The following is a 25,333-nucleotide window of genomic DNA, read 5'->3' on the forward strand; positions in this document are numbered from 1 at the left end:
TAGAAAATTATACTTTTATGGAAAAAAATAAGTAGCTTTTTAGAAAATAATACTTTTATGGAAAAACAAATAAGTAGCTTTTTAGAAAATAATACTTTTATGGAAAAAAATAAGTAGCTTTTTAGAAAATTATACTTTTATGGAAAAAAAATAAATAGCTTTTTAGAAAATAATACTTTTATGGAAAAAAAATAAGTAGATTTTTAGAAAATAATACTTTTATGGAAAAAAAAAAAGTAGCTTTTTAGAAAATAATACTTTTATGTAAAAAAAAAAAAGTAGCTTTTTAGATAATAATACTTTTATGGAAAAAAAATAAGTAGCTATTTAGAAAATAATACTTTTATGGAAAAAAAAAAGTAGCTTTTTAGAAAATTATACTTTTATGGAAAAACAAATAAGTAGATTTTTAGAAAATAATACTTTTATGGAAAAACAAATAAGTAGCTTTTTAGAAAATTATACTTTTATGGAAAAAAAATAAGTAGCTTTTTAGAAAATAATACTTTTATGGAAAAACAAATAAGTAGCTTTTTAGAAAATAATACTTTTATGGAAAACAAATAAGTAGCTTTTTAGAAAATAATACTTTTATGTAAAAAAAAAAAAAGTAGCTTTTTAGATAATAATACTTTTATGGAAAAGAAATAAGTAGCTATTTAGAAAATAATACTTTTATGGAAAAAAATAAGTAGCTTTTTAGAAAATTATACTTTTATGGAAAAAAAATAAGTAGCTTTTTAGAAAATAATACTTTTATGGAAAACAAATAAGTAGCTTTTTAGAAAATAATACTTTTATGGAAAAAAATAAGTAGCTTTTTAGAAAATTATACTTTTATGGAAAAAAAAAATAGCTTTTTAGAAAATAATACTTTTATGGAAAAACAAATAAGTAGATTTTTAGAAAATAATACTTTTATGGAAAAAAAATAAGTAGCTTTTTAGAAAATTATACTTTTATGGAAAAAAAATAAGTAGCTTTTTAGAAAATAATACTTTTATGGAAAAAAAAAAAGTAGCTATTTAGAAAATAATACTTTTATGGAAAAAAATAAGTAGCTTTTTAGAAAATTACACTTTTATGGAAAAAAATAAGTAGCTTTTTAGAAAATAATACTTTTATGGAAAAACAAATGAGTAGCTTTTTAGAAAATAATACTTTTATGGAAAAAAATAAGTAGCTTTTTAGAAAATTATACTTTTATGGAAAATAAATAAATAGCTTTTTAGAAAATAATACTTTTATGGAAAAACAAATAAGTAGATTTTTAGAAAATAATACTTTAATGGAAAAAAAATAAGTAGCTTTTTAGAAAATTATACTTTTATGGAAAAAAAATAAGTAGCTTTTTAGAAAATAATACTTTTATGGAAAAAAATAAGTAGCTATTTAGAAAATAATACTTTTATGGAAAAAAATAAGTAGCTTTTTAGAAAATTATACTTTTATGGAAAAAAATAAGTAGCTTTTTAGAAAATAATACTTTTATGGAAAAACAAATAAGTAGCTTTTTAGAAAATAATACTTTTATGGAAAAAAATAAGTAGCTTTTTAGAAAATTATACTTTTATGGAAAAAAAATAAATAGCTTTTTAGAAAATAATACTTTTATGGAAGAAAAATAAGTAGATTTTTAGAAAATAATACTTTTATGGAAAAACAAATAAGTAGATTTTTAGAAAATAATACTTTTATGGAAAAAAAAATAAGTAGCTTTTTAGAAAATTATACTTTTATGGAAAAAAAATAAGTAGCTTTTTAGAAAATAATACTTTTATGGAAAAACAAATAAGTAGCTTTTTAGAAAATAATACTTTTATGGAAAAACAAATAAGTAGCTTTTTATAAAATTATACTTTTATGTAAAAAAAAAAAGTAGCTTTTTAGAAAATAATACTTTTATGTAAAAAAAAAAAAGTAGCTTTTTAGATAATAATACTTTTATGGAAAAAAAATAAGTAGCTATTTAGAAAATAATACTTTTATGGAAAAAAAAAGGAGCTTTTTAGAAAATTATACTTTTATGGAAAAACAAATAAGTAGATTTTTAGAAAATAATACTTTTATGGAAAAACAAATAAGTAGCTTTTTAGAAAATTATACTTTTATGGAAAAAAAAATAAGTAGCTTTTTAGAAAATAATACTTTTATGGAAAAACAAATAAGTAGCTTTTTAGAAAATAATACTTTTATGGAAAACAAATAAGTAGCTTTTTAGAAAATAATACTTTTATGTAAAAAAAAAAAAAGTAGCTTTTTAGATAATAATACTTTTATGGAAAAGAAATAAGTAGCTATTTAGAAAATAATACTTTTATGGAAAAAAATAAGTAGCTTTTTAGAAAATTATACTTTTATGGAAAAAAAATAAGTAGCTTTTTAGAAAATAATTCTTTTATGGAAAACAAATAAGTAGCTTTTTAGAAAATAATACTTTTATGGAAAAAAATAAGTAGCTTTTTAGAAAATTATACTTTTATGGAAAAAAAAAAATAGCTTTTTAGAAAATAATACTTTTATGGAAAAACAAATAAGTAGATTTTTAGAAAATAATACTTTTATGGAAAAAAAATAAGTAGCTTTTTAGAAAATTATACTTTTATGGAAAAAAAATAAGTAGCTTTTTAGAAAATAATACTTTTATGGAAAAAAAAAAAGTAGCTATTTAGAAAATAATACTTTTATGGAAAAAAATAAGTAGCTTTTTAGAAAATTACACTTTTATGGAAAAAAATAAGTAGCTTTTTAGAAAATAATACTTTTATGGAAAAACAAATGAGTAGCTTTTTAGAAAATAATACTTTTATGGAAAAAAATAAGTAGCTTTTTAGAAAATTATACTTTTATGGAAAATAAATAAATAGCTTTTTAGAAAATAATACTTTTATGGAAAAACAAATAAGTAGATTTTTAGAAAATAATACTTTTATGGAAAAACAAATAAGTAGATTTTTAGAAAATTATACTTTTATGGAAAAAAAAAAAGTAGCTTTTTAGAAAATAATACTTTTATGGAAAAAAAAAAAGTAGCTATTTAGAAAATAATACTTTTATGGAAAAAAAATAAGTAGCTTTTTAGAAAATTATACTTTTATGGAAAAAAAATAAGTAGCTTTTTAGAAAATAATACTTTTATGGAAAACAAATAAGTAGCTTTTTAGAAAATAATACTTTTATGGAAAAAAAATAAGTAGCTTTTTAGAAAATTATACTTTTATGGAAAAAAAATAAATAGCTTTTTAGAAAATAATACTTTTATGGAAAAACAAATAAGTAGATTTTTAGAAAATAATACTTTTATGGAAAAAAAATAAGTAGCTTTTTAGAAAATTATACTTTTATGGAAAAAAAATAAGTAGCTTTTTAGAAAATAATACTTTTATGGAAAAAAAATAAGTAGCTTTTTAGAAAATAATACTTTTATGTATAAAAAAAAATAAGTAGCTTTTTAGATAATAATACTTTTATGGAAAAAAAAATAAGTAGCTATTTAGAAAATAATACTTTTATGGAAAATAAATAAGTAGCTTTTTAGAAAATTATACTTTTATGGAAAAAAAATAAGTAGCTTTTTAGAAAATAATACTTTTATGGAAAACAAATAAGTAGCTTTTTAGAAAATAATACTTTTATGGAAAAAAAATAAGTAGCTTTTTAGAAAATTATACTTTTATGGAAAAAAAAATAGCTTTTTAGAAAATAATACTTTTATGGAAAAACAAATAAGTAGATTTTTAGAAAATAATACTTTTATGGAAAAAAAATAAGTAGCTTTTTAGAAAATTATACTTTTATGGAAAAAAAATAAGTAGCTTTTTAGAAAATAATACTTTTATGGAAAAAAAATAAGTAGCTATTTAGAAAATAATACTTTTATGGAAAAAAATAAGTAGCTTTTTAGAAAATTATACTTTTATGGAAAAAAATAAGTAGCTTTTTAGAAAATAATACTTTTATGGAAAAACAAATAAGTAGCTTTTTAGAAAATAATACTTTTATGGAAAAAAATAAGTAGCTTTTTAGAAAATTATACTTTTATGGAAAAAAAATAAGTAGCTTTTTAGAAAATAATACTTTTATGGAAAAACAAATAAGTAGATTTTTAGAAAATAATACTTTTATGGAAAAACAAATAAGTAGATTTTTAGAAAATTATACTTTTATGGAAAAAAAAAAAGTAGCTTTTTAGAAAATAATACTTTTATGGAAAAAAAATAAGTAGCTATTTAGAAAATAATACTTTTATGGAAAAAAAATAAGTAGCTTTTTAGAAAATTATACTTTTATGGAAAAAAAATAAGTAGCTTTTTAGAAAATAATACTTTTATGGAAAACAAATAAGTAGCTTTTTAGAAAATAATACTTTTATGGAAAAAAAATAAGTAGCTTTTTAGAAAATTATACTTTTATGGAAAAAAAAAAAATAGCTTTTTGAAAATAATACTTTTATGGAAAAACAAATAAGTAGATTTTTAGAAAATAATACTTTAATGGAAAAAAAATAAGTAGCTTTTTAGAAAATAATACTTTTATGGAAAAAAAATAAGTAGCTATTTAGAAAATAATACTTTTATGGAAAAAAATAAGTAGCTTTTTAGAAAATTATACTTTTATGGAAAAAAATAAGTAGCTTTTTAGAAAATAATACTTTTATGGAAAAACAAATAAGTAGCTTTTTAGAAAATAATACTTTTATGGAAAAAAATAAGTAGCTTTTTAGAAAATTATACTTTTATGGAAAAAAAATAAATAGCTTTTTAGAAAATAATACTTTTATGGAAAAAAAATAAGTAGATTTTTAGAAAATAATACTTTTATGGAAAAACAAATAAGTAGATTTTTAGAAAATAATACTTTTATGGAAAAAAAATAAGTAGCTTTTTAGAAAATTATACTTTTATGGAAAAAAAATAAGTAGCTTTTTAGAAAATAATACTTTTATGGAAAAACAAATAAGTAGCTTTTTAGAAAATAATACTTTTATGGAAAAACAAATAAGTAGCTTTTTAGAAAATTATACTTTTATGTAAAAAAAAAAAGTAGCTTTTTAGAAAATAATACTTTTATGTAAAAAAAAAAAAGTAGCTTTTTAGATAATAATACTTTTATGGAAAAAAAATAAGTAGCTATTTAGAAAATAATACTTTTATGGAAAAAAAAAAGTAGCTTTTTAGAAAATTATACTTTTATGGAAAAACAAATAAGTAGATTTTTAGAAAATAATACTTTTATGGAAAAACAAATAAGTAGCTTTTTAGAAAATTATACTTTTATGGAAAAAAAATAAGTAGCTTTTTAGAAAATAATACTTTTATGGAAAAACAAATAAGTAGCTTTTTAGAAAATAATACTTTTATGGAAAACAAATAAGTAGCTTTTTAGAAAATAATACTTTTATGTAAAAAAAAAAAAAGTAGCTTTTTAGATAATAATACTTTTATGGAAAAGAAATAAGTAGCTATTTAGAAAATAATACTTTTATGGAAAAAAATAAGTAGCTTTTTAGAAAATTATACTTTTATGGAAAAAAAATAAGTAGCTTTTTAGAAAATAATACTTTTATGGAAAACAAATAAGTAGCTTTTTAGAAAATAATACTTTTATGGAAAAAAATAAGTAGCTTTTTAGAAAATTATACTTTTATGGAAAAAAAAATAGCTTTTTAGAAAATAATACTTTTATGGAAAAACAAATAAGTAGATTTTTAGAAAATAATACTTTTATGGAAAAAAAATAAGTAGCTTTTTAGAAAATTATACTTTTATGGAAAAAAAATAAGTAGCTTTTTAGAAAATAATACTTTTATGGAAAAAAAAAAAGTAGCTATTTAGAAAATAATACTTTTATGGAAAAAAATAAGTAGCTTTTTAGAAAATTACACTTTTATGGAAAAAAATAAGTAGCTTTTTAGAAAATAATACTTTTATGGAAAAAAAAAAAAGTAGCTTTTTAGAAAATTATACTTTTATGAAAAAAAAATAAGTAGCTTTTTAGATAATAATACTTTTATGGAAAAAAAAAGTAATAAAATGTATGAATAAAAGTAATAACATAATAATAATAGTGATAATAATAATTAAAATGTCACAATTTTGATCAAATAAAGTTGTAGCTGAGATAGGCTCCAGCACCCCCCGCGACCCTGAAAGGGATAAGCGGTAGAAAATGGATGAATGGATGAATAAAATTATGTCTCCCGCAAAAAGTCAATCCTTTGAGAACAGCTATATTATTTAGTCCAAGAAGTCGTCATTTCTTTTTAGAAAAAAGTTTAATTTGACACCCCAAACATTTGTATTTTATGACAGTAAAGTTTAGTTTGACCCCAAAAAGTTGTAATTTTATTCAAATCCATTTAGATTTTTCCTCCACAAAAGTTATAATTTTATGAAAAAAAAGCCTTGAGTTTAAAACCTGTGGTAGTGTGTAGTTCCTCGTAACTGGTTAGTTACTTTATTTGTGTAGAGTACTGGGTCCTAGTCACTTTATTTGTGTGGAATACTGGGTCCTAGTTACTTTATTTGTGTCGAGTACTGGGTCCTAGTTACTTTATTTGTGTAGAGTACTGGGTCCTAGTCACTTTATTTGTGTAGAGTACTGGGTCCTAGTTACTTTATTTGTGTAGAGTACTGGGTCCTAGTCACTTTATTTGTGTAGAGTACTGGGTCCTAGTTACTTTATTTGTGTAGAGTACTGGGTCCTAGTCACTTTATTTGTGTAGAGTACTGGGTCCTAGTCACTTTATTTGTGTAGAGTACTGGGTCCTAGTCACTTTATTTGTGTAGAGTACTGGGTCCTAGTCACTTTATTTGTGCAAAGTACTGGGTCCTAGTTACTTTATTTGTGTGTAGTACTGGGTCCTAGTTACTTTATTTGTGTAGAGTACTGGGTCCTAGTTACTTTATTTGTGTAGAGTACTGGGTCCTAGTTACTTTATTTGTGTAGAGTACTGGGTCCTAGTTACTTTATTTGTGTAGAGTACTGGGTCCTAGTTACTTTATTTGTGTAGAGTACTGGGTCCTAGTTACTTTATTTGTGTGGAGTACTGGGTCCTAGTTACTTTATTTGTGTGGAGTACTGGATCCTAGTCACTTTATTTGTGTAGAGTACTGGGTCCTAGTCACTTTATTTGTGTTGAGTACTGGGTCCTAGTTACTTTATTTGTGTAGAGTACTGGGTCCTAGTCACTTTATTTGTGTAGAGTACTGGGTCCTAGTTACTTTATTTGTGTAGAGTACTGGGTCCTAGTCACTTTATTTGTGTAGAGTACTGGGTCCTAGTTACTTTATTTGTGTAGAGTACTGGGTCCTAGTCACTTTATTTGTGTGGAATACTGGGTCCTAGTTACTTTATTTGTGTAGAGTACTGGGTCCTAGTCACTTTATTTGTGTAGAGTACTGGGTCCTGGTTACTTTATTTGTGTAGAGTACTGGGTCCTAGTCACTTTATTTGTGTTGAGTACTGGGTCCTAGTTACTTTATTTGTGTAGAGTACTGGGTCCTAGTCACTTTATTTGTGTAGAGTACTGGGTCCTAGTTACTTTATTTGTGTAGAGTACTGGGTCCTAGTCACTTTATTTGTGTAGAGTACTGGGTCCTAGTCACTTTATTTGTGTAGAGTACTGGGTCCTAGTCACTTTATTTGTGTGGAGTACTGGGTCCTAGTTACTTTATTTGTGTGTAGTACTGGGTCCTAGTCACTTTATTTGTGTAGAGTACTGGGTCCTAGTTACTTTATTTGTGTAGAGTACTGGGTCCTAGTCACTTTATTTGTGTAGAGTACTGGGTCCTAGTCACTTTATTTGTGTAGAGTACTGGGTCCTAGTTACTTTATTTGTGTAGAGTACTGGGTCCTAGTTACTTTATTTGTGTAGAGTACTGGGTCCCAGTCACTTTATTTGTGTCGAGTACTGGGTCCTAGTCACTTTATTTGTGTGTAGTACTGGGTCCTAGTCACTTTATTTGTGTGGAGTACTGGGTCCTAGTCACTTTATTTGTGTAGAGTACTGGGTCCTAGTCACTTTATTTGTGTAGAGTACTGGGTCCTAGTTACTTTATTTGTGTGTAGTACTGGATCGTCTAGCAGTGAGTTATGTCATGTTGCCTAGGATGGCTCCAGAAGGTTCTTAGTGTTGTCACAGCAAAGCAAAAGTCCTGCTCCAGCCCACTAGTCCACTTGTCCAACCACAACAAGTCCTTCCTCTGTCCAAATATAGACACCTTGCCAATTTCCAAAAAGTTTTGGAAAACTTTGGCGTAGCGTGAGCTCCACTCACAACTATTTGACAGCGCGCTCTCAAGTCATGTGACCTCACTGGATATTGTCCCTGCATGCCTCGCATAGCTGCAGCAGGGTGGGGTGAACTATGCACAATGTTTCTGGAGATGTGGCTTTTTTTTCCCTCAGGTCTCTGAACCGGTGTGTTTCCCCGCCCCCCTACAGGTCTCGTGTGGCTAGTCTGTCTCCCGTGGTTACGCTCGCACCCACTCAGCAGTCATGGACGCCCTACCGCCCCCGCTTGTGACATGGTGAAAGCCACATGAGAGCCCGCCCGCCGCGATGGCTTCCATGGTTGCCAACGGAAACCAAGATGGGCAGTCTCTGGTGCTGCAAGGCGTGGACCCAGAGACCTGCATGATTGTCTTCAAGAACCACTGGGCTCAGGTACATGTCAGTCACTGCCCCCCCTACTGGTTATGTCTGCAATAACACCTCCTTAAAACAACACCCGGCTAGATTTTTTCCACTGAGGACCACAGACTGACAAATCAAATGCTGCGGGCGCCATCTTGGTAGTTTCCTCCATCAACACCAATACAATATAATAAAATTTAAAAAATGAATTTGGTATAAATCTTGTGTGACTGCTGAAGAGCCAAATCCCATTTGAAATGCTAACAAATTAGCACGACGGCGAGATAGCGTCAAGTAACAAAAAAATATGAGCAAAATGAGCTAACACAAAGCTAGCATGCTAACAGTGCTATGCTAACATTCTAACAATAGCATGCTTACAGATGCTAACATTCAAATGCATCAAGGACTAAACTATGACTGAGATCATTGGCATTGTTAGGCCTATTTTAGGGGGGCTCAAGCCCCCCTAAAATGTTCTTAAGCCCCCATAAATAATTTGGTGTTAAATTTTTTTTTTAAAAATCAATTTTTTTTTTTCCATAAAAGTATAATTTTCTAAAAAGCTACTTATTTTTTTTCCATAAAAGTATTATTTTCTAAATAGCTACTAATTTTTTTTATCCATAAAAGTATTATTATCTAAAAAGCTACTTATTTTTTTCCATAAAAGTATTATTTTCTAAAAAGCTACTTATTTTTTTTTCCATAAAAGTATAATTTTCTAAAAAGCTACTTATTTTTTTCCATAAAAGTATTATTTTCTAAATAGCTACTTATTTTTTTTCCATAAAAGTATTATTATCTAAAAAGCTACTTATTTTTTTTTACATAAAAGTATTATTTTCTAAAAAGCTACTTATTTGTTTTTCCATAAAAGTATTATTTTCTAAAAAGCTACTTATTTGTTTTTCCATAAAAGTATTATTTTCTAAAAAGCTACTTATTTTTTTTCCATAAAACTATTATTTTCTAAAAATCTACTTATTTGTTTTTCCATAAAAGTATTATTTTCTTTTTTTTTTTTTTTTTTTTTACAAATACATGCCGACATATTCTTTATAAAGTGGCCCGAATATGAGTTTAAATAAATAATAATATAACCTGTCTATATTCACTCAGTTTCCCCTCACTTCATAGCGTAAGATAGAGAGCCCCTTTAGTGCGTCGGTATCCAATCCATTCCACTTGTTCATATAAAAAAAGGCCCACATCACTCAAAATCCTGTCCGCATTTTCTCTGCGACCTTGCTTGCGGTCCTGCAGGTGTACGAAGCACATTAGCACACAGCACTGCAGAACAAGAACCTTGTGTCTGCAATTGTAAATAATTTAGTTTTTAAGTTTTGTGTTTCTTGTAGAATCTATATACAGTTAAAATAATGAAAAAAACATCATTAAATATATTTGTTTTATTGTATTGTTACATTAATAGCTGTTGTATTATTATAGTATGGCTTGTTAAACATTTCATAGGATTTTCAGAGGGTGGAAGAACCAAGACATTTAATATAAAATGTAAAATGAATAAATACATAAAAAGAAAAAGAAAGAAAATGGTTAAAAGCCATCGTCCCAGGGAGCATTTAATTTTGTCCAGTGCATTTTTTTTACCGACCCCGGGACGACGGGACTACATTACTCTCAAGCCTTGGAAGTTATGTTTTATTGTTTGCATTATTTGTTTCAGCGTTGCACTTTGAAGATGGTCCCTCAGCTCTTTGACAGCTTTGGCTCTTTTTCAGATCAGCAGTCTTTCTTATTTACAGTATATATAAACGTTTCTCATTTCTATTCAGACTTCCATATATATTTAATTTCCTTAACGGCTTGCCATAATATATATATATATATATATATATATATATATATATATATATATATATATATATATATATATATATATATATATATATATATATATATATATATATATATATATACACTACCGTTCAAAAGTTTGGGGTCACATTGAATTGTCCTTATTTTTGAAGGAAAAGCACTGTACTTTTCAATGAAGATAACTTTAAACTAGTCTTAACTTTAAAGAAATACACTCTATACATTGCTAATGTGGTAAATGACTATTCTAGCTGCAAATGTCTGCTTTTTGGTGCAATATCTACATAGGTGTATAGAGGCCCATTTCCAGCAACTATCACTCCAGTGTTCTAATGGTACAATGTGTTTGCTCATTAGCTCAGAAGGCTAATTGATGATTAGAAAACCCTTGTGCAATCATGTTCACACATCTGAAAACACTTTAGCTCGTTACAGAAGCTACAAAACTGACCTTCCTTGGAGCAGATTGAGTTTCTGGAGCATCACATTTGTGGGGTCAATTAAACGCTCAAAATGGCCAGAAAAAGAGAACTTTCATCTGAAACTCGACAGTCTATTCTTGTTCTTAGAAATGAAGGCTATTCCACAAAGTTGTTTGGGTGACCCCAAACTTTTGAACGGTAGTGTATATATAAATATATTATATACAAGCCAAATGATCCCGATCCAGATATTACTTTAATTCAAGTAATTAAGTAATATTTCCAGGGCTTGAATTTACAATCATTTTAGTCACATATGTGCCCAAAATGTAATCTGTGCAACTTCAAAATATTTGGGAACAAACAATTACTGTATTGTGAGCGAAAGTGGTGGCATTAGCCTCTATGTTGTGAAGTAATAACATAGATGCTAATGCCATGACTTTCATTGTGTTTCAGTGTATCTTGAAGGATCATGCAAGTCATTGTTTCTTGTTGATGCTGTAAACAAAATGTCACCATGTTTGTTGTTGTACTGAACACACATTGAAAATAAACCCACTGAAATAATAATAATAACAATGATTCATTTCTAAGTCTTTGTTAGCCGTTTGTGAAGTTTTGTGCTCGCATCCTGTGCATCTCCTGGGGGCTAAGCCCCCCCCCTGTCCTTAAAATCTAGTGACGCCCCTGACTGAGATGTAGTAATATTTGACAAATTAGTCAATTAGCCAAAAAGCTGGCATGCTAATATTAGCATGCTAACAATTGTGCTGCTAAAAAATGAGCTGCAGGCCACAAATGCCCCCCCCCCGCCGCACTCTGGACAGTCCTGTTCTAGGCCTTCTAGTGGTGTTTCTCTCACATGGCTGACAGAAAGAAGGTTACTAATTGTGAGGTAGGGTCAAGTATCACTCCTCCGTCATCGAGGCGAGGCCCCTCGCAAAATATTTGTTGCCACGGTGACAGGAGAAAGTGCTCTCGGCAACGCTAACGTGCACCGCGGCCATCTTGCCAGTGGAATCTTGGCAGGGTCTCCCCTTCCCTCGGGACAGTTAGACCACCACACCCACTGACTTTTTGGGTGGAAAGCGTTGGGCTGTATATGTGAAGTAGGAAACATACTGTAGGTTCTTAACCTTGTACACTAACTTTGTACTCAACATAACACAAAACTTAACCTTGTACACTAACTTTGTACTCAACATGACACAAAACCATCCCAACACAACAACTAGAAGCAATGTTGAGAGTCCAGTCCATAGTGGATCTAACATAATAGTGAGAGAGTCCAGTCCATAGTGGATCTAACATAATAGTGAGAGAGTCTAATCCATAGTGGATCTAACATAATAGTGAGAGTCCAGTCCATAGTGGATCTAACATAATAGTGAGAGAGTCCAGTCCATAGTGGATCTAACATAATAGTGAGAGAGTCTAATCCATAGTGGATCTAACATAATAGTGAGAGTCCAGTCCATAGTGGATCTAACATAATAGTGAGAGAGTCCAGTCCATAGTGGATCTAACATAATAGTGTGAGTCCAGTCCATAGTGGATCTAACATAATAGTGTGAGAGTCCAGTCCATAGTGGATCTAACATAATAGTGTGAGAGTCCAGTCCATAGTGGATCTAACATAACAGTGTGAGAGTCCAGTCCATAGTGGATCTAACATAATAGTGTGAGAGTCCAGTCCATAGTGGATCTAACATAATAGTGTGAGAGTCCAGTCCATAGTGGATCTAACATAATAGTGTGAGAGTCCAGTCCATAGTGGATCTAACATAATAGTTAGAGTCCAGTCCATAGTGGATCTAACATAATAGTGAGAGTCCAGTCCATAGTGGATCTAACATAATAGTGTGAGTCCAGTCCATAATGGATCTAACATAATAGTGTGAGAGTCCAGTCCATAGTGGATCTAACATAATAGTGTGAGAGTCCAGTCCATAGTGGATCTAGCATAATAGTGTGAGAGTCCAGTCCATAGTGGATCTAACATAATAGTGAGAGTCCAGTCCATAGTGGATCTAACATAATAGTGAGAGTCCAGTCCATAGTGGATCTAACATAATAGTGAGAGTCCAGTCCATAGTGGATCTAACATAATAGTGAGAGTCCAGTCCATAGTGGATCTAACATAATAGTGAGAGTCCAGTCCATAGTGGATCTATCATAATAGTGTGAGAGTCCAGTCCATAGTGGATCTAACATAATAGTGAGAGTCCAGTCCATAGTGGATCTAACATAATAGTGAGAGTCCAGTCCATAGTGGATCTATCATAATAGTGTGAGAGTCCAGTCCATAGTGGATCTAACATAATAGTGTGAGAGTCCAGTCCATAGTGGATCTAACATAATAGTGAGAGTCCAGTTCATAGTGGATCTAACATAATAGTGTGAGAGTCCAGTCCATAGTGGATCTAACATAATAGTGAGAGTCCAGTTCATAGTGGATCTAACATAATAGTGTGAGAGTCCAGTCCATAGTGGATCTAACATAATAGTGAGAGTCCAGTTCATAGTGGATCTAACACAATAGTGTGAGAGTCGAGTCCATAGTGGGGCGGTATGGCGTAGTGGGTAGAGCAACCGTGCCAGAAACCTGAGGGTTGCAGGTTCGCTCCCCGCCTCTTACCATCCAAAAAATCGCTGCCGTTGTGTCCTTGGGCAGGACACTTCACCCTTGCCCCCGGTGCCGCTCACACCGGAGAATGAATGATGAATGAATGAGTTGTAAATATGAATGATGGGTTCTCACTTCTCTGTGAAGCGCTTTGAGTGTCTAGAAAAGCGCTATATAAATCTAATCCATTATTATTATTATTATAGTGGATCTAACATAATAGTGAGCATCCAGTCCATAGTGGATCTAACATAATAGTGTGAGAGTCGAGTCCATAGTGGATCTAACATAATAGTGAGAGTCCAGTCCAGAGTGGATCTAACATAATAGTGAGAGTCCAGTCCATAGTGGATCTAACATAATAGTGAGAGTCCAGTTCATAGTGGATCTAACACAATAGTGTGAGTCGAGTCCATAGTGGATCTAACATAATAGTGAGAGTCCAGTCCATAGTGGATCTAACATAATAGTGAGCATCCAGTCCATAGTGGATCTAACATAATAGTGAGAGTCGAGTCCATAGTGGATCTAATATAATAGTGTGAGAGTCCAGTCCATAGTGGATCTAACATAATAGTGTGAGAGTCCAGTCCATAGTGGATCTAACATAATAGTGAGAGTCCAGTTCATAGTGGATCTAACACAATAGTGTGAGAGTCGAGTCCATAGTGGATCTAACATAATAGTGTGAGAGTCCAGTCCATAGTGGATCTAACATAATAGTGAGCATCCAGTCCATAGTGGATCTAACATAATAGTGAGAGTCGAGTCCATAGTGGATCTAACATAATAGTGAGAGTCCAGTTCATAGTGGATCTAACACAATAGTGTGAGAGTCGAGTCCATAGTGGATCTAACATAATAGTGAGCATCCAGTCCATAGTGGATCTAACATAATAGTGAGAGTCGAGTCCATAGTGGATCTAATATAATAGTGTGAGCGTCCAGTCCATAGTGGATCTAACATAATAGTGAGAGTCGAGTCTATAGGGCCCTGGAGGTAGACTGCTGCTATGAAGCGCTGCCAGCCGTTCATCACCCCGAAGGAGATTCAAGCGTTGGTGAAGGTGTGGGGGTGGGGGTGTGTATGTGCCCATTGTTTTGGGTGTGTTAACGTAGTGTCCATAGGCCTGGGGCCGTTCTGCATGCAAGCAAAAGATTGACTCCAGGTGTCGTTGAGGAGGGAGGGAGGTCAAAAGCGTCCATCATTGAGGTGTCCTTGGGGGGGGATGTTTTCAGAACAGCCTGCTCCTGTTGTTGCAGCGTCAAGGCCATTCCAGGGAGTCAAATTGTAGATTAGGATTTTTGTTTTCCCGCGAGCAGACATTACAATGGCTTGTCTGTTCTATTCGTCCATGCTGGCTCTCAGTTGTGTGGTCCTCTGTGTTTTTAAATTTTTATTTTTATTTATTGCTTTAATTAGTTTTACCCTTTAAAATAATTTTAATCATATTTATTTTTATATTTATTTATTTTTAGTTTTTACTGCGACCCCGAAGCGGTAGAAAATGGATGTTGTGCAGCACTTTGGAAACATTTTTGTTGTTCAAATGTGCTTTACAAATAAAGTGGATTGGATTGGTATTTGTGTGAAAACAATGTGGAAAATCTGATCAGAATGTTGTATTTTTGCTTGAAAATCAGTTTTAAAAGTGAAAGAAAAACAGCTGTAATTGAAGAGAACGTGCAAGAATGTCTCATGGAGATCAAACACTTACCACTCATGTGTTGCTAGGTAGATTTCACAATAAGAACTGCCCCGTCAGTCACACCTCCTTGGCGGAGGTCTGACTTGATGTTCCCCTTATGTCAGATGTTAAGAGTCCCAGCACGCCCTTGAAGACCATGTGACCTAGGACACACAGATAACAGCCACAGATTTATGAGGGGTCACTTGGCAAATAACCCACCACTCATTCAGGAAGTCCGGGCAAACAAACAAAGCTCAGTGAGGCCTGCAGGGCAGCAGATAAGATGCAGCATACAACTCATCTTCTACTGACTGGACTAGGGTTGTCCCCATACCAATATTTTGGTACTAGTACCAAAATATATTTCGATACTTTTCTAATACAGTCTATATCAGGGGTCACCAACCTTTTTGAAAGCAAGAGCTACTTCTTGGGTAGTGATTAATGCGAAGGGCTACCAGTTTGATACACACTTAAATAAATTGCCAGAAATAGCCAATTTGCTCAATTTACCTTTAACTCTATGTTATTATTAATAATTAATGATATTTACACTTAATTGAACGGTTTAAAAGAGGAGAAAACACACAAAAATGACAATTACATTTTGAAACATAGTTTATCTTCAATTTCGACTCTTTAAAATTCAAAATTCAACCAAAAAAAAGAAGAGAAAAACTAGCTACTTCGAATCTTGTTGAAAAAATTAAAAAAAATAATTTATGGAACATCATTAGTCATTCTTCCTGATTAAGATTAATTTTAGAATTTTGATGACATGTTTTAAATAGGTTAAAATCCAATCTGCACTTTGTTAGAATATATAACAAATTGGACCAAGCTATATTTCTAACAAAGACAAATCATTATTTCTTCTAGATTTTCCAGAACAAACATTTTTCAAATAAATTCAAAAGACTTTGAAATAAGATTTAAATTTGATTCTACAGATTTTCTAGATTTGCCAGAATAATTTTTTAAAAATTTTAATCATATTAAGTTTGACGAAATATTTCACAAATATTCTTCGTCGAAAAAACAGAAGCTAAAATGAAGAATTAAATTAAAATGTATTTATTATTCTTTACAATAAAAAAAATTAATTTACTTGAACATTGATTTAAATTGTCAGGAAAGAAGAGGAAGGAATTTAAAAGGTAAAAAGGTATATGTGTTTAAAAATCCTAAAATCATTTTTAAGGTTGTATTTTTTCTCTAAAATTGTCTTTCTGAAAGTTATAAGAGGCAAAGTAAAAAAATTAATTAATTTATTTAAACAAGTGAAGACCAAGTCTTTAAAATATTTTCTTGGATTTTCAAATTCTATTTGAGTTTTGTCTCTCTTAGAATTAAAAATGTCGAGCAAAGCGAGACCAGCTGGCTAGTAAATAAATACAATTTAAAAAATAGAGGCAGCTCACTGGTAAGTGCTGCTATTTGAGCTATTTTTAGAACAGGCCAGCAGGCTACTCATCTGGTCCTTACGGGCTACCTGGTGCCCGCGGGCACCACGTTGGTGACCCCTGGTCTATATCCAACTTGTTTTCATGGAGGGCCACATCGCAGTTATGGTTGCTCTCAGAGGGCCGCTTCTAATAGTGAATAGTATATCAATATAAATGTATATCTGTACTAGTGTTGTCCAGATACCAATATTTTGGTACTGGTACCAAAATGTATTTTGATACTTTTCTACATAAAGGGGACCACAAAAAAAATGTAATTATTGTCCTTATTTTAACAAAAAATCTTAGGGTACATGAAACATATGTTTATTATTGCAATTTAGTTCTTAAATAAAATAGTGAACATACTAGACAACTTGTCTGTTAGTAGTAAGTAAACAAACAAAGACTCCTAATTAGTATGCAGTAACATATTGTGTCATTTATACACCTATTATTTTGTACACATTATGAGGGACGAACTTTAAAAATTAATTATTAATCTACTTGTTCATTTATTGTTAAAATCTGCTTATTTTCTGTTTTAACATGTTCTATTTACACTTCTGTTAAAATGTAACAATCACTTATTCTTCTCTTGTTTGGATGCTTTCGATCTGATACCAAGTAGGTACAGGATCATACATTGGTCATATTCAAAGTCCTCATGTGTCCAGGGACGGAAAAATATTTTGTGATGCTAAAAAATATTGATTTAATCATAGTAGTATCGACTATATACGCTCCTGTACTTGGTATCATTACAGTGGATGTCAGGTGAAGATCCACCCATGGCGTTTGTTTACATTGTGACGCCGGTGAGCTATTGTATCCTCCTGCGGTGCGTAGTGAAGCATATTTAGCTATTCCTCGTCCTGCAGTGATAATGATACGTGGAAGAAACTTACTTTATTTGTCGCCATGGAGGTGAGGATTAGTGATTTAGAAGTAGCTAAAACACTGCAGATGGAGGTTAGCTGCTAGCCATGTCTTAAAGCACCTCTTCCTGAGGGTGTTATAACTTCACCTTTATCTTTACTTTTTAAGCCAAAATGCGTCCGTTCTCCCTTTTCTGTCTACACTCTGTGTCTGCTTGTAAGTACTCTGTGTGTGTGTGTGCTGCCGAACATGCTCCTCTGCTCGTAAAACCAGCAATGCCAAGACGTAACGACGCGCTGTCATGACCGTAAAACAAAAGGGCCGCTAACTGGTACTTTTTAGAGGCGGTATTGTACCGAATATGATTCATTAGTATCGCAGTACCGGTATACCGTACAACCCTAGACTGTACATCAGGGGTCACCAACCTTTTTGAAAGCAAGAGCTACTTCTTGGGTACTGATTAATGCGAAGGGCTACCAGTTTGATACACACTTAAATAAATTGCCAGAAATAGCCAATTTGCTCAATTTGCCTTTAACTCTATGTTATTATTAATAATTAATGATATTTACACTTAATTGAACGGTTTAAAAGAGGAGAAAACACGAAAAAAAATGACAATTACATTTTGAAACATAGTTTATCTTCAATTTCGACTCTTTAAAATTCAAAATTCTACCGAAAAAAAGGAGAGAAAAACTAGCTAATTCGAATCTTTTTGAAAAAATAAAAAAAATAATTTATGGAACATCATTAGTAATTTTTCCTGATTAAGATTAATTTTAGAATTTTGATGACATGTTTTAAATAGGTTAAAATCTAATCTACACTTTGTTAGAATATATAACAAATTGGACCAAGCTATATTTCTAACAAAGACAAATCATTATTTCTTCTAGATTTTCCAGAACGAAAATTTTAAAAGAAATTCAAAAGACTTAGAAATAAGATTCAAATTTGATTCTACAGATTTTCTAGATTTGCCAGAATAATTTTTTTGAATTTTAATCATAATAAGTTTGAAGAAATATTTCACAAATATTCTTTGTCGAAAAGACAGAAGCTAAAATGAAGAATTAAATTAAAATTGATGTATTATTCTTTACAATAAAAAAAATAAATTTACTTGAACATTGATTTAAATTGTCAGGAAAGAAGAGGAAGGAATTTAAAAGGTAAAAAGGTATATGTGTTTAAAAATCCTAAAATAATTTTTAAGGTTGTATTTTTACTCTAAAATTGTCTTTCTGAAAGTTATAAGAAGCAAAGTAAAAAAATTAATGAATTTATTTAAACAAGTGAAGACCAAGTCTTTAAAATATTTTCTTGGATTTTCAAATTCTATTTGAGTTTTGTCTCTCTTAGAATTAAAAATGTCGAGCAAAGCGAGACCAGCTTGCTAGTAAATAAATACAATTTAAAAAATAGAGGCAGCTCACTGGTAAGTGCTGCTATTTGAGCTATTTTTAGAACAGGCCAGCGGGCTACTCATCTGGTCCTTACGGGCTACCTGGTGTTGGTGACCCCTGCTGTGCATGAACACCTTTACACCAGTAAACCTTTGCAGTACATAGGCCAAAAAGTGTCGACACGTTAAAGAGGACACGTGGTCATCCGAAATAATGAACTATTCTCTGAAGGCTCACCTCCCAGCAGGTTCTTGTTTCCATCGACCCACATCCACGTTTGTTGCCAAAGCACAGGTGAACCTGTGGGACCGCTGACACCATGGTCACCAGTCTGGGTTTCTAAGCAGCAACACTGAATGGAGGGAGAGCACACACAAAGCAGAGTGTCACTTTATCTGCTCTTCTATTCACTACACCAGTTATTGATACAACATGATTCATATTCCAAACCTTGGTAATGCAATTCAGATTAGGGCCACAAAGTTCTCGGGGATGCTAATTTTGCTGGCCTGGGAAACCTCACTCCATTCTCTTTTGCACCATCTGCAAAAGCTACAATGAACACACTAATGACATGATCATTGTTGTCATCCCGGGGAACCTCACCTGCCGCCAGGTGGACACTTGTGCCCCGCCTTCCGCCCGAGTGCAGCTGGGACAGACTCCAGCACACTGCAAAAACTGAAATCTAAGTAAGATGAAATATCTCAAATAAGGGTGATGTTTGCTTATTTTCTGTCTAAGATCATTCTTCTCACTAACCAGATTTTATGTTAGAGTGTTTTACTTGTTTTAAGTGTTTTGCTCCTAAATGATGTCAGTAAGATATTACAGCTTGTTGCTGAGATTTGATGAGCTATATTGAGTAAAACATGCTTGAAACTAGAATATCAACTGTTGTGTCATCAACACTCACAAGTATGAAACTACTTTTTTTTAAAGTAATCATTGCTTATTTTTCAGCATGAAATAAAAAAAAAGTCATGACTTTGACACAATTGTGTCTCATAATTAAAACAGATGACAGCTAAATGGACTTTGCTGTTTTATTTCCAATGAAACAATAGAACATACGTACTCATATAGTAGTACAGTTGGCACAGTACAGTAAACTGACAGTTAATATTTAAACATTTAACATGTGACATTTATAACTATTTTGTACAGAAATAGTTCATGAACATTCAGATGAATTCTTGAAAATTACAATTTAAAAAAATTTGGCCGGGGGCCGGGCTGTATATATGCGCACTAATTGACTGAAAGAGCACGCACTTGGCGCGATGATGTCATGTTATCCATGGAAAAATGCATTTTTAGACAATATGATTTGCCTGAGCGGCTAGGAGACCCCGAGAGTAACAAGCGCTTGCCTTGTTGCCTTTCCATTAAGAACAATAAATTAGTTTTTAGTATAAGTTTGCTGGTTTCAAACGCATATCATTATGTCAAGATAATGGCACTAGCATTTACTTCATTTAAGAATATTTTTCAACATATTGAGCAGAAAGGTCTCTTTTTTTTTTTCTACCAAGAAAAGTGCACTTGTTATTAGTGAGAATATACTTATTTTAAGCTATTTTTGGGTTCATTGAGGTTAGCTAATTTTACTTGTTTTGGAAAGTCTTGACAAGCCAAATTTTCTTGTTCTATTGGCAGATAATTTTGCTTAGTTCAAATAAAATACCCCTCATTTTTTTTTTTTTCTTCTTGTTTTTGAACACTGACTTTTTGCAGTGCACCCCCAGCGGCCCTGAAAGGGACAAGCGGTAGTAAATGGATGGATGGGAACCTCACTCCATTCACTTCCGACCATTTAAAAATGCACAATTATGTCATTATTAGGGATGATGTTCGAAACTGGTTCTCCCGGTTGTTCGATAAGAAAAGAACCGTTTGATAAGAAAAGAACCAATTCCATGGACTCGAATCAATTTTTGAGAACCGCTTCCCGTTATCGAGGCCACTATAGTAAAGAAAAAGAGTTGGTTCTTTATTCGAATCCCTGGGAACGAATCCCGTCCCACAAGAAATGCCCTGTGTGACATCACAAGAAATGACGTACCTCAGTCTAATGACTGAGGTACGTCATTTCTTGTGATGTCACAAAAGCAGGAAAAATAATGGACCGGAAAAAACGCCTCAAAGCATGGCTATTCACCTATAGTGATCACAGAGACAGGTTGTTTTTATGTTACTGTATATATTTGTTTTTCTGAAAAATCCCACTTAATATACTAGGCTAACAACAGTCAATATTTATTTATTTTATTTTTTTTGGGGGGGGGGGGGTAACAGTCAATATTTATTTATTTATTCTATTTTATTTTTTTCTTATAAAATAAAAGTGAGCTTTTGTTAAACCAAATATTGTGTTTTTTCCGTATACAACAACCTATCTGGACTCGATAAGAGAATCGATAAGGAATCGGTTCGATAAGAGGATTCGATAATGGGCTCGGACTCGATAATTTCTTATCAAACATCATCCCTAGTCATTATTTTTAGTTACTGACATGATCATTTGTGCAAGCCTGGGGAACCTCACTACATTTAATTTCCAATCAACAAACACAAACTATAACATCCTAAATCAAAATAGGGCCATAGAATCATTCACATGAGTTATTGACTTATGCTTTTTTTTTGCCAGCCTGGGGGACCTCACTCCATTCACGCCATACAAGTCTTTTACCACAAACAGTTATTATTATTATATGGTCACAATTGTTGAAATAAAGAGTTATGTCATTATTTTTACTACAACTAACTTTTTCTCCAGCCTGTGGAACCTCACTCCACTCACTTCCAATCAGTCTTTTACAACAAACTATTCTTATTATCATCATCATTATAAGAATAATACGGTCACGGTTATTGAAATGCAGAGTTTTATTATAGAGCTACAGCTCTATAATCCATAGTGGACCTAACATAATAGTGTGAGAGTCCAGTCCATAGTGGATCTAACATAATAGTGTGAGAGTCCAGTCCATAGTGGATCTAACATAATAGTGAGAGTCCAGACCATAGTGGATCTAACATAATAGTGTGAGAGTCCAGTCCATAGTGGATCTAACATAATAGTGAGAGAGTCCAGTCCATAGTGGATCTAACATAATAGTGTGAGGGTCCAGTCCATAGTGGATCTAACATAATAGTGAGAGTCCAGTCCATAGTGGATCTAACATAATAGTGTGAGAGTCCAGTCCATAGTGGATCTAACATAATAGTGAGAGTCCAGTCCATAGTGGATCTAAAATAATAGTGAGAGTCCAGTCCATAGTGGATCTAACATAATAGTGTGAGAGTCCAGTCCATAGTGGATCTAACATAATAGTGAGAGTCCAGTCCATAGTGGATCTAACATAATTGTGTGAGAGTCCAGTCCATAGTGGATCTAACATAATAGTGAGAGTCCAGTCCATAGTGGATCTAACATAATAGTGGGAGAGTCCAGTCCATAGTGGATCTAACATAATAGTGTGAGAGTCCAGTCCATAGTGGATCTAACATAATAGTGTGAGAGTCCAGTCCATAGTGGGTCTAACATAATAGTGAGAGTCCAGTCCATAGTGGATCTAACATAATAGTGTGAGAGTCCAGTCCATAGTGGATCTAACATAATAGTGTGAGAGTCCAGTCCATAGTGGATCTAACATAATAGTGTGAGAGTCCAGTCCATAGTGGATCTAACATAATAGTGTGAGAGTCCAGTCAATAGTGGATCTAACATAATAGTGTGAGAGTCCAGTCCATAGTGGGGCCAGCAGGAGACCATCTCGAGCGGAGACGGGTCAGCAGTGCAGAGACGTCCCCAACCGATGCACAGACGAGCGGTCCACCCCGGGTCCCGACTTTGGACAGCCAGCGCCTTATCCGTGGCCACCGAACCTCCACGAAGGAGAGGGGGGCAGAGCAGAAAAGAAACGGCAGATCAACTGGTCTAAAAGGGGGTCTATTTAAAGGCTATAGTATACAAATGAGTTTTAAGATGGGACTTAAATGCTTAACTAAATCTACCTGGGTAGTTTTTGGTGGAAGTTCCTGAAAAAGGGCCAATTAACAAGCACATTTCTGTCAGCCTGGGGAACCTCACACTCCCTGGCCAACCTGAGTTTGATGGTAGTCATGTGACCTATTGTTGTCCCTCCCTACAGGTGGTGAAGATCCTCGAAAAACACGAGCCCTCCCGCGGCAGCACGCCCGCCTTGCCCTCGCTGGCCGTCCTCAACCTCGGCGGCGGCCCCCGCTTCGGCCCCGTGCCGGGCGACGAGGCGAGCGCGGTGCAGAACTACGTGGAGCACATGCTCTTCCTGCTTATGGAGGAGGAGTGCGGTAAGGCCGGCGCCATGGGCCCCATCCTGGAGTTTGTGGTGATGGAGAACGTGATGGAGCGGCTGTTTGTGTGGAGCCTCCGCAGGGAGTTCACCGACGACATGAAGCTGGAGCAGCTGAAGATGTACGAGATGCTGGTGGGCCAGTCGCGCCAGCCTCTGCTGCATCACAAGCCCGTCCTCAGGCCGCTCATGATGCTGCTGTCGGCGTGCTCGGGCACGGCGGCGCCGCGGGTGGAGGCACAGCTGGTGCTGCTGCTCCACCAGCTGTGCTGCGTTCTGGCCAAGGACCCCTCCATCCTGGAGCTCTTTTTCCACACCAGCAAGGACCAGGGAGCTGCCAACTTCCTCATCTTCTCCCTGCTCATCCCCTTCATCCACAAGGAGGGCACGGTGGGCCAGCAGGCCAGAGACGCCCTGCTGCTCATCATGTCCTTGTCGGCCGAGAACCTGCGAGTGGCCAAGCACGTCGCGGAGAACACCTTCTTCTGTCCGGTCAGTCAACGCATGTTCACATTCAGTGTGCAAACCCCAAAAGCAGTGAAGTTGTCACGTTGTGTAAATGGTAGGGGTGTAACGGTACGTGTATTTGTATTGAACCGTTTCGGTACGGGGGGTTCCGGTTCGGTTCGGAGGTGTACCGAACGAGTTTCCACACGGACATATTAAGTAGCGTAACGCACGTTGTGTAAACAATAGGGATGTCCGATAATGGCTTTTTGCCGATATCCGATATTCCGATATTGTCCAACTCTTTAATTACCGATATCAACCGTTACCGATATCAACCGATAAATGCAGTCGTGGAATTAACACATTATTATGCCTAATTTGGACAACCATGTATAGTGAAGATAAGGTACTTTTTTAAAAAATTAGTAAAATAAGATAAATAAATTAAAAACATTTTCTTGAATAAAAAAGAAAGTACAACAATATAAAAACAGTTACATAGAAACTAGTAATGAATGAAAATGAGTAAAATGAAGTGTTAAAGGTTAGTACTATTAGTGGAGCAGCAGCACGCACAATCATGTGTGCTTACGGACTGTATCCCTTGCAGACTGTATTGATATATATTGATATATAATGTAGGAAGCAGAATATTAATAACAGAAAGTAACAACCCTTTTGTGTGAATGAGTGTAAATGGGGGAGGGAGGTTTTTTGGGTTGGTGCACTAATTGTAAGTGTATCTTGTGTTTTTTATGTTGATTTAATAAAAAAAAAAAAAAAACGATACCGATAATTTCCGATATTACATTTTAACGCATATATCGGCCAATAATATCGGCCTGCCGACATCTCTAGTAAACAATGCACACCGAGGCACAACACACGTATTTTTGGTGGAAGATTTTGCATATTTGGTAAATAAATAACCCAAAAATGTATATTTTGTTGTTTTCTTACTTGTACCGAAAATGAACCGAACCGTGACCTCTAAACCGAGGTACGTACCGAACCGAAATGTTTGTGTACCGTTACACTTCTAGCCCGTTAGCTGCTAGCATGTCGCTAACGGGCTAGGATAGACTGACCATACGTCCTCTTTTGCGGAGCTGTCAGGGCGGAGTTTCTTAAATGCCTCAAATGTCCGGCATTTTGAGTTAAGGTTGCGTGTATTTTCAATGTACGTTCAGGGTTAAGAAGGGGTTAAAAACAAAACAAACAGCAGCATTGGTGAGGGAGGGGCAGAGACAGAGAGAGAGAGAGAGAGTTATGATAAACGCGCATGCGTCGCCAGGCTCTGCTTTTTATCCATAGATTTATCACATTTAATTTTGTAATATCTATAGCAGGGGTGTCAAAAGTGTGCCCCGGAGGCCATTTGTGGCCCACAGCTAATGTTTTAAAGGCCCACGGCACATTCTAAAAATACTATTCAAATAAACAAAAACATAACAAAAGTGAAATAAAAAAGCTTAAAGGTTAAATGTCATTTAGAAAAAGTTGCAATGTTGACTAATAAAACAAAGCTGTTTTTTTTTTTCTTTCAAACTGTCATTGCTCAAAACATAATATTGAATCAAAATCAA

General features: G+C 33.2%; 1 protein-coding gene across 1 annotated transcript in view; it reads left to right on the forward strand.

The window, feature by feature from the left end:
- Positions 1-25,333, forward strand: part of LOC133639797 (FHF complex subunit HOOK-interacting protein 1A-like) — a 95,570-nt gene that overhangs the window by 45,838 nt on the left and 24,399 nt on the right. Inside the window, exons 3-4 of the mRNA XM_062033409.1 lie at positions 8,446-8,667; positions 23,118-23,789. Of these exons, the coding sequence (XP_061889393.1) occupies positions 8,563-8,667; positions 23,118-23,789 (777 nt within the window). The 5' untranslated portion in view covers positions 8,446-8,562. The remainder of the gene's footprint in view (positions 1-8,445; positions 8,668-23,117; positions 23,790-25,333) is intronic.

Source organism: Entelurus aequoreus, linkage group LG22 (genome assembly GCF_033978785.1).
Source record: "Entelurus aequoreus isolate RoL-2023_Sb linkage group LG22, RoL_Eaeq_v1.1, whole genome shotgun sequence".
Classification (NCBI taxonomy): domain Eukaryota; kingdom Metazoa; phylum Chordata; class Actinopteri; order Syngnathiformes; family Syngnathidae; genus Entelurus; species Entelurus aequoreus.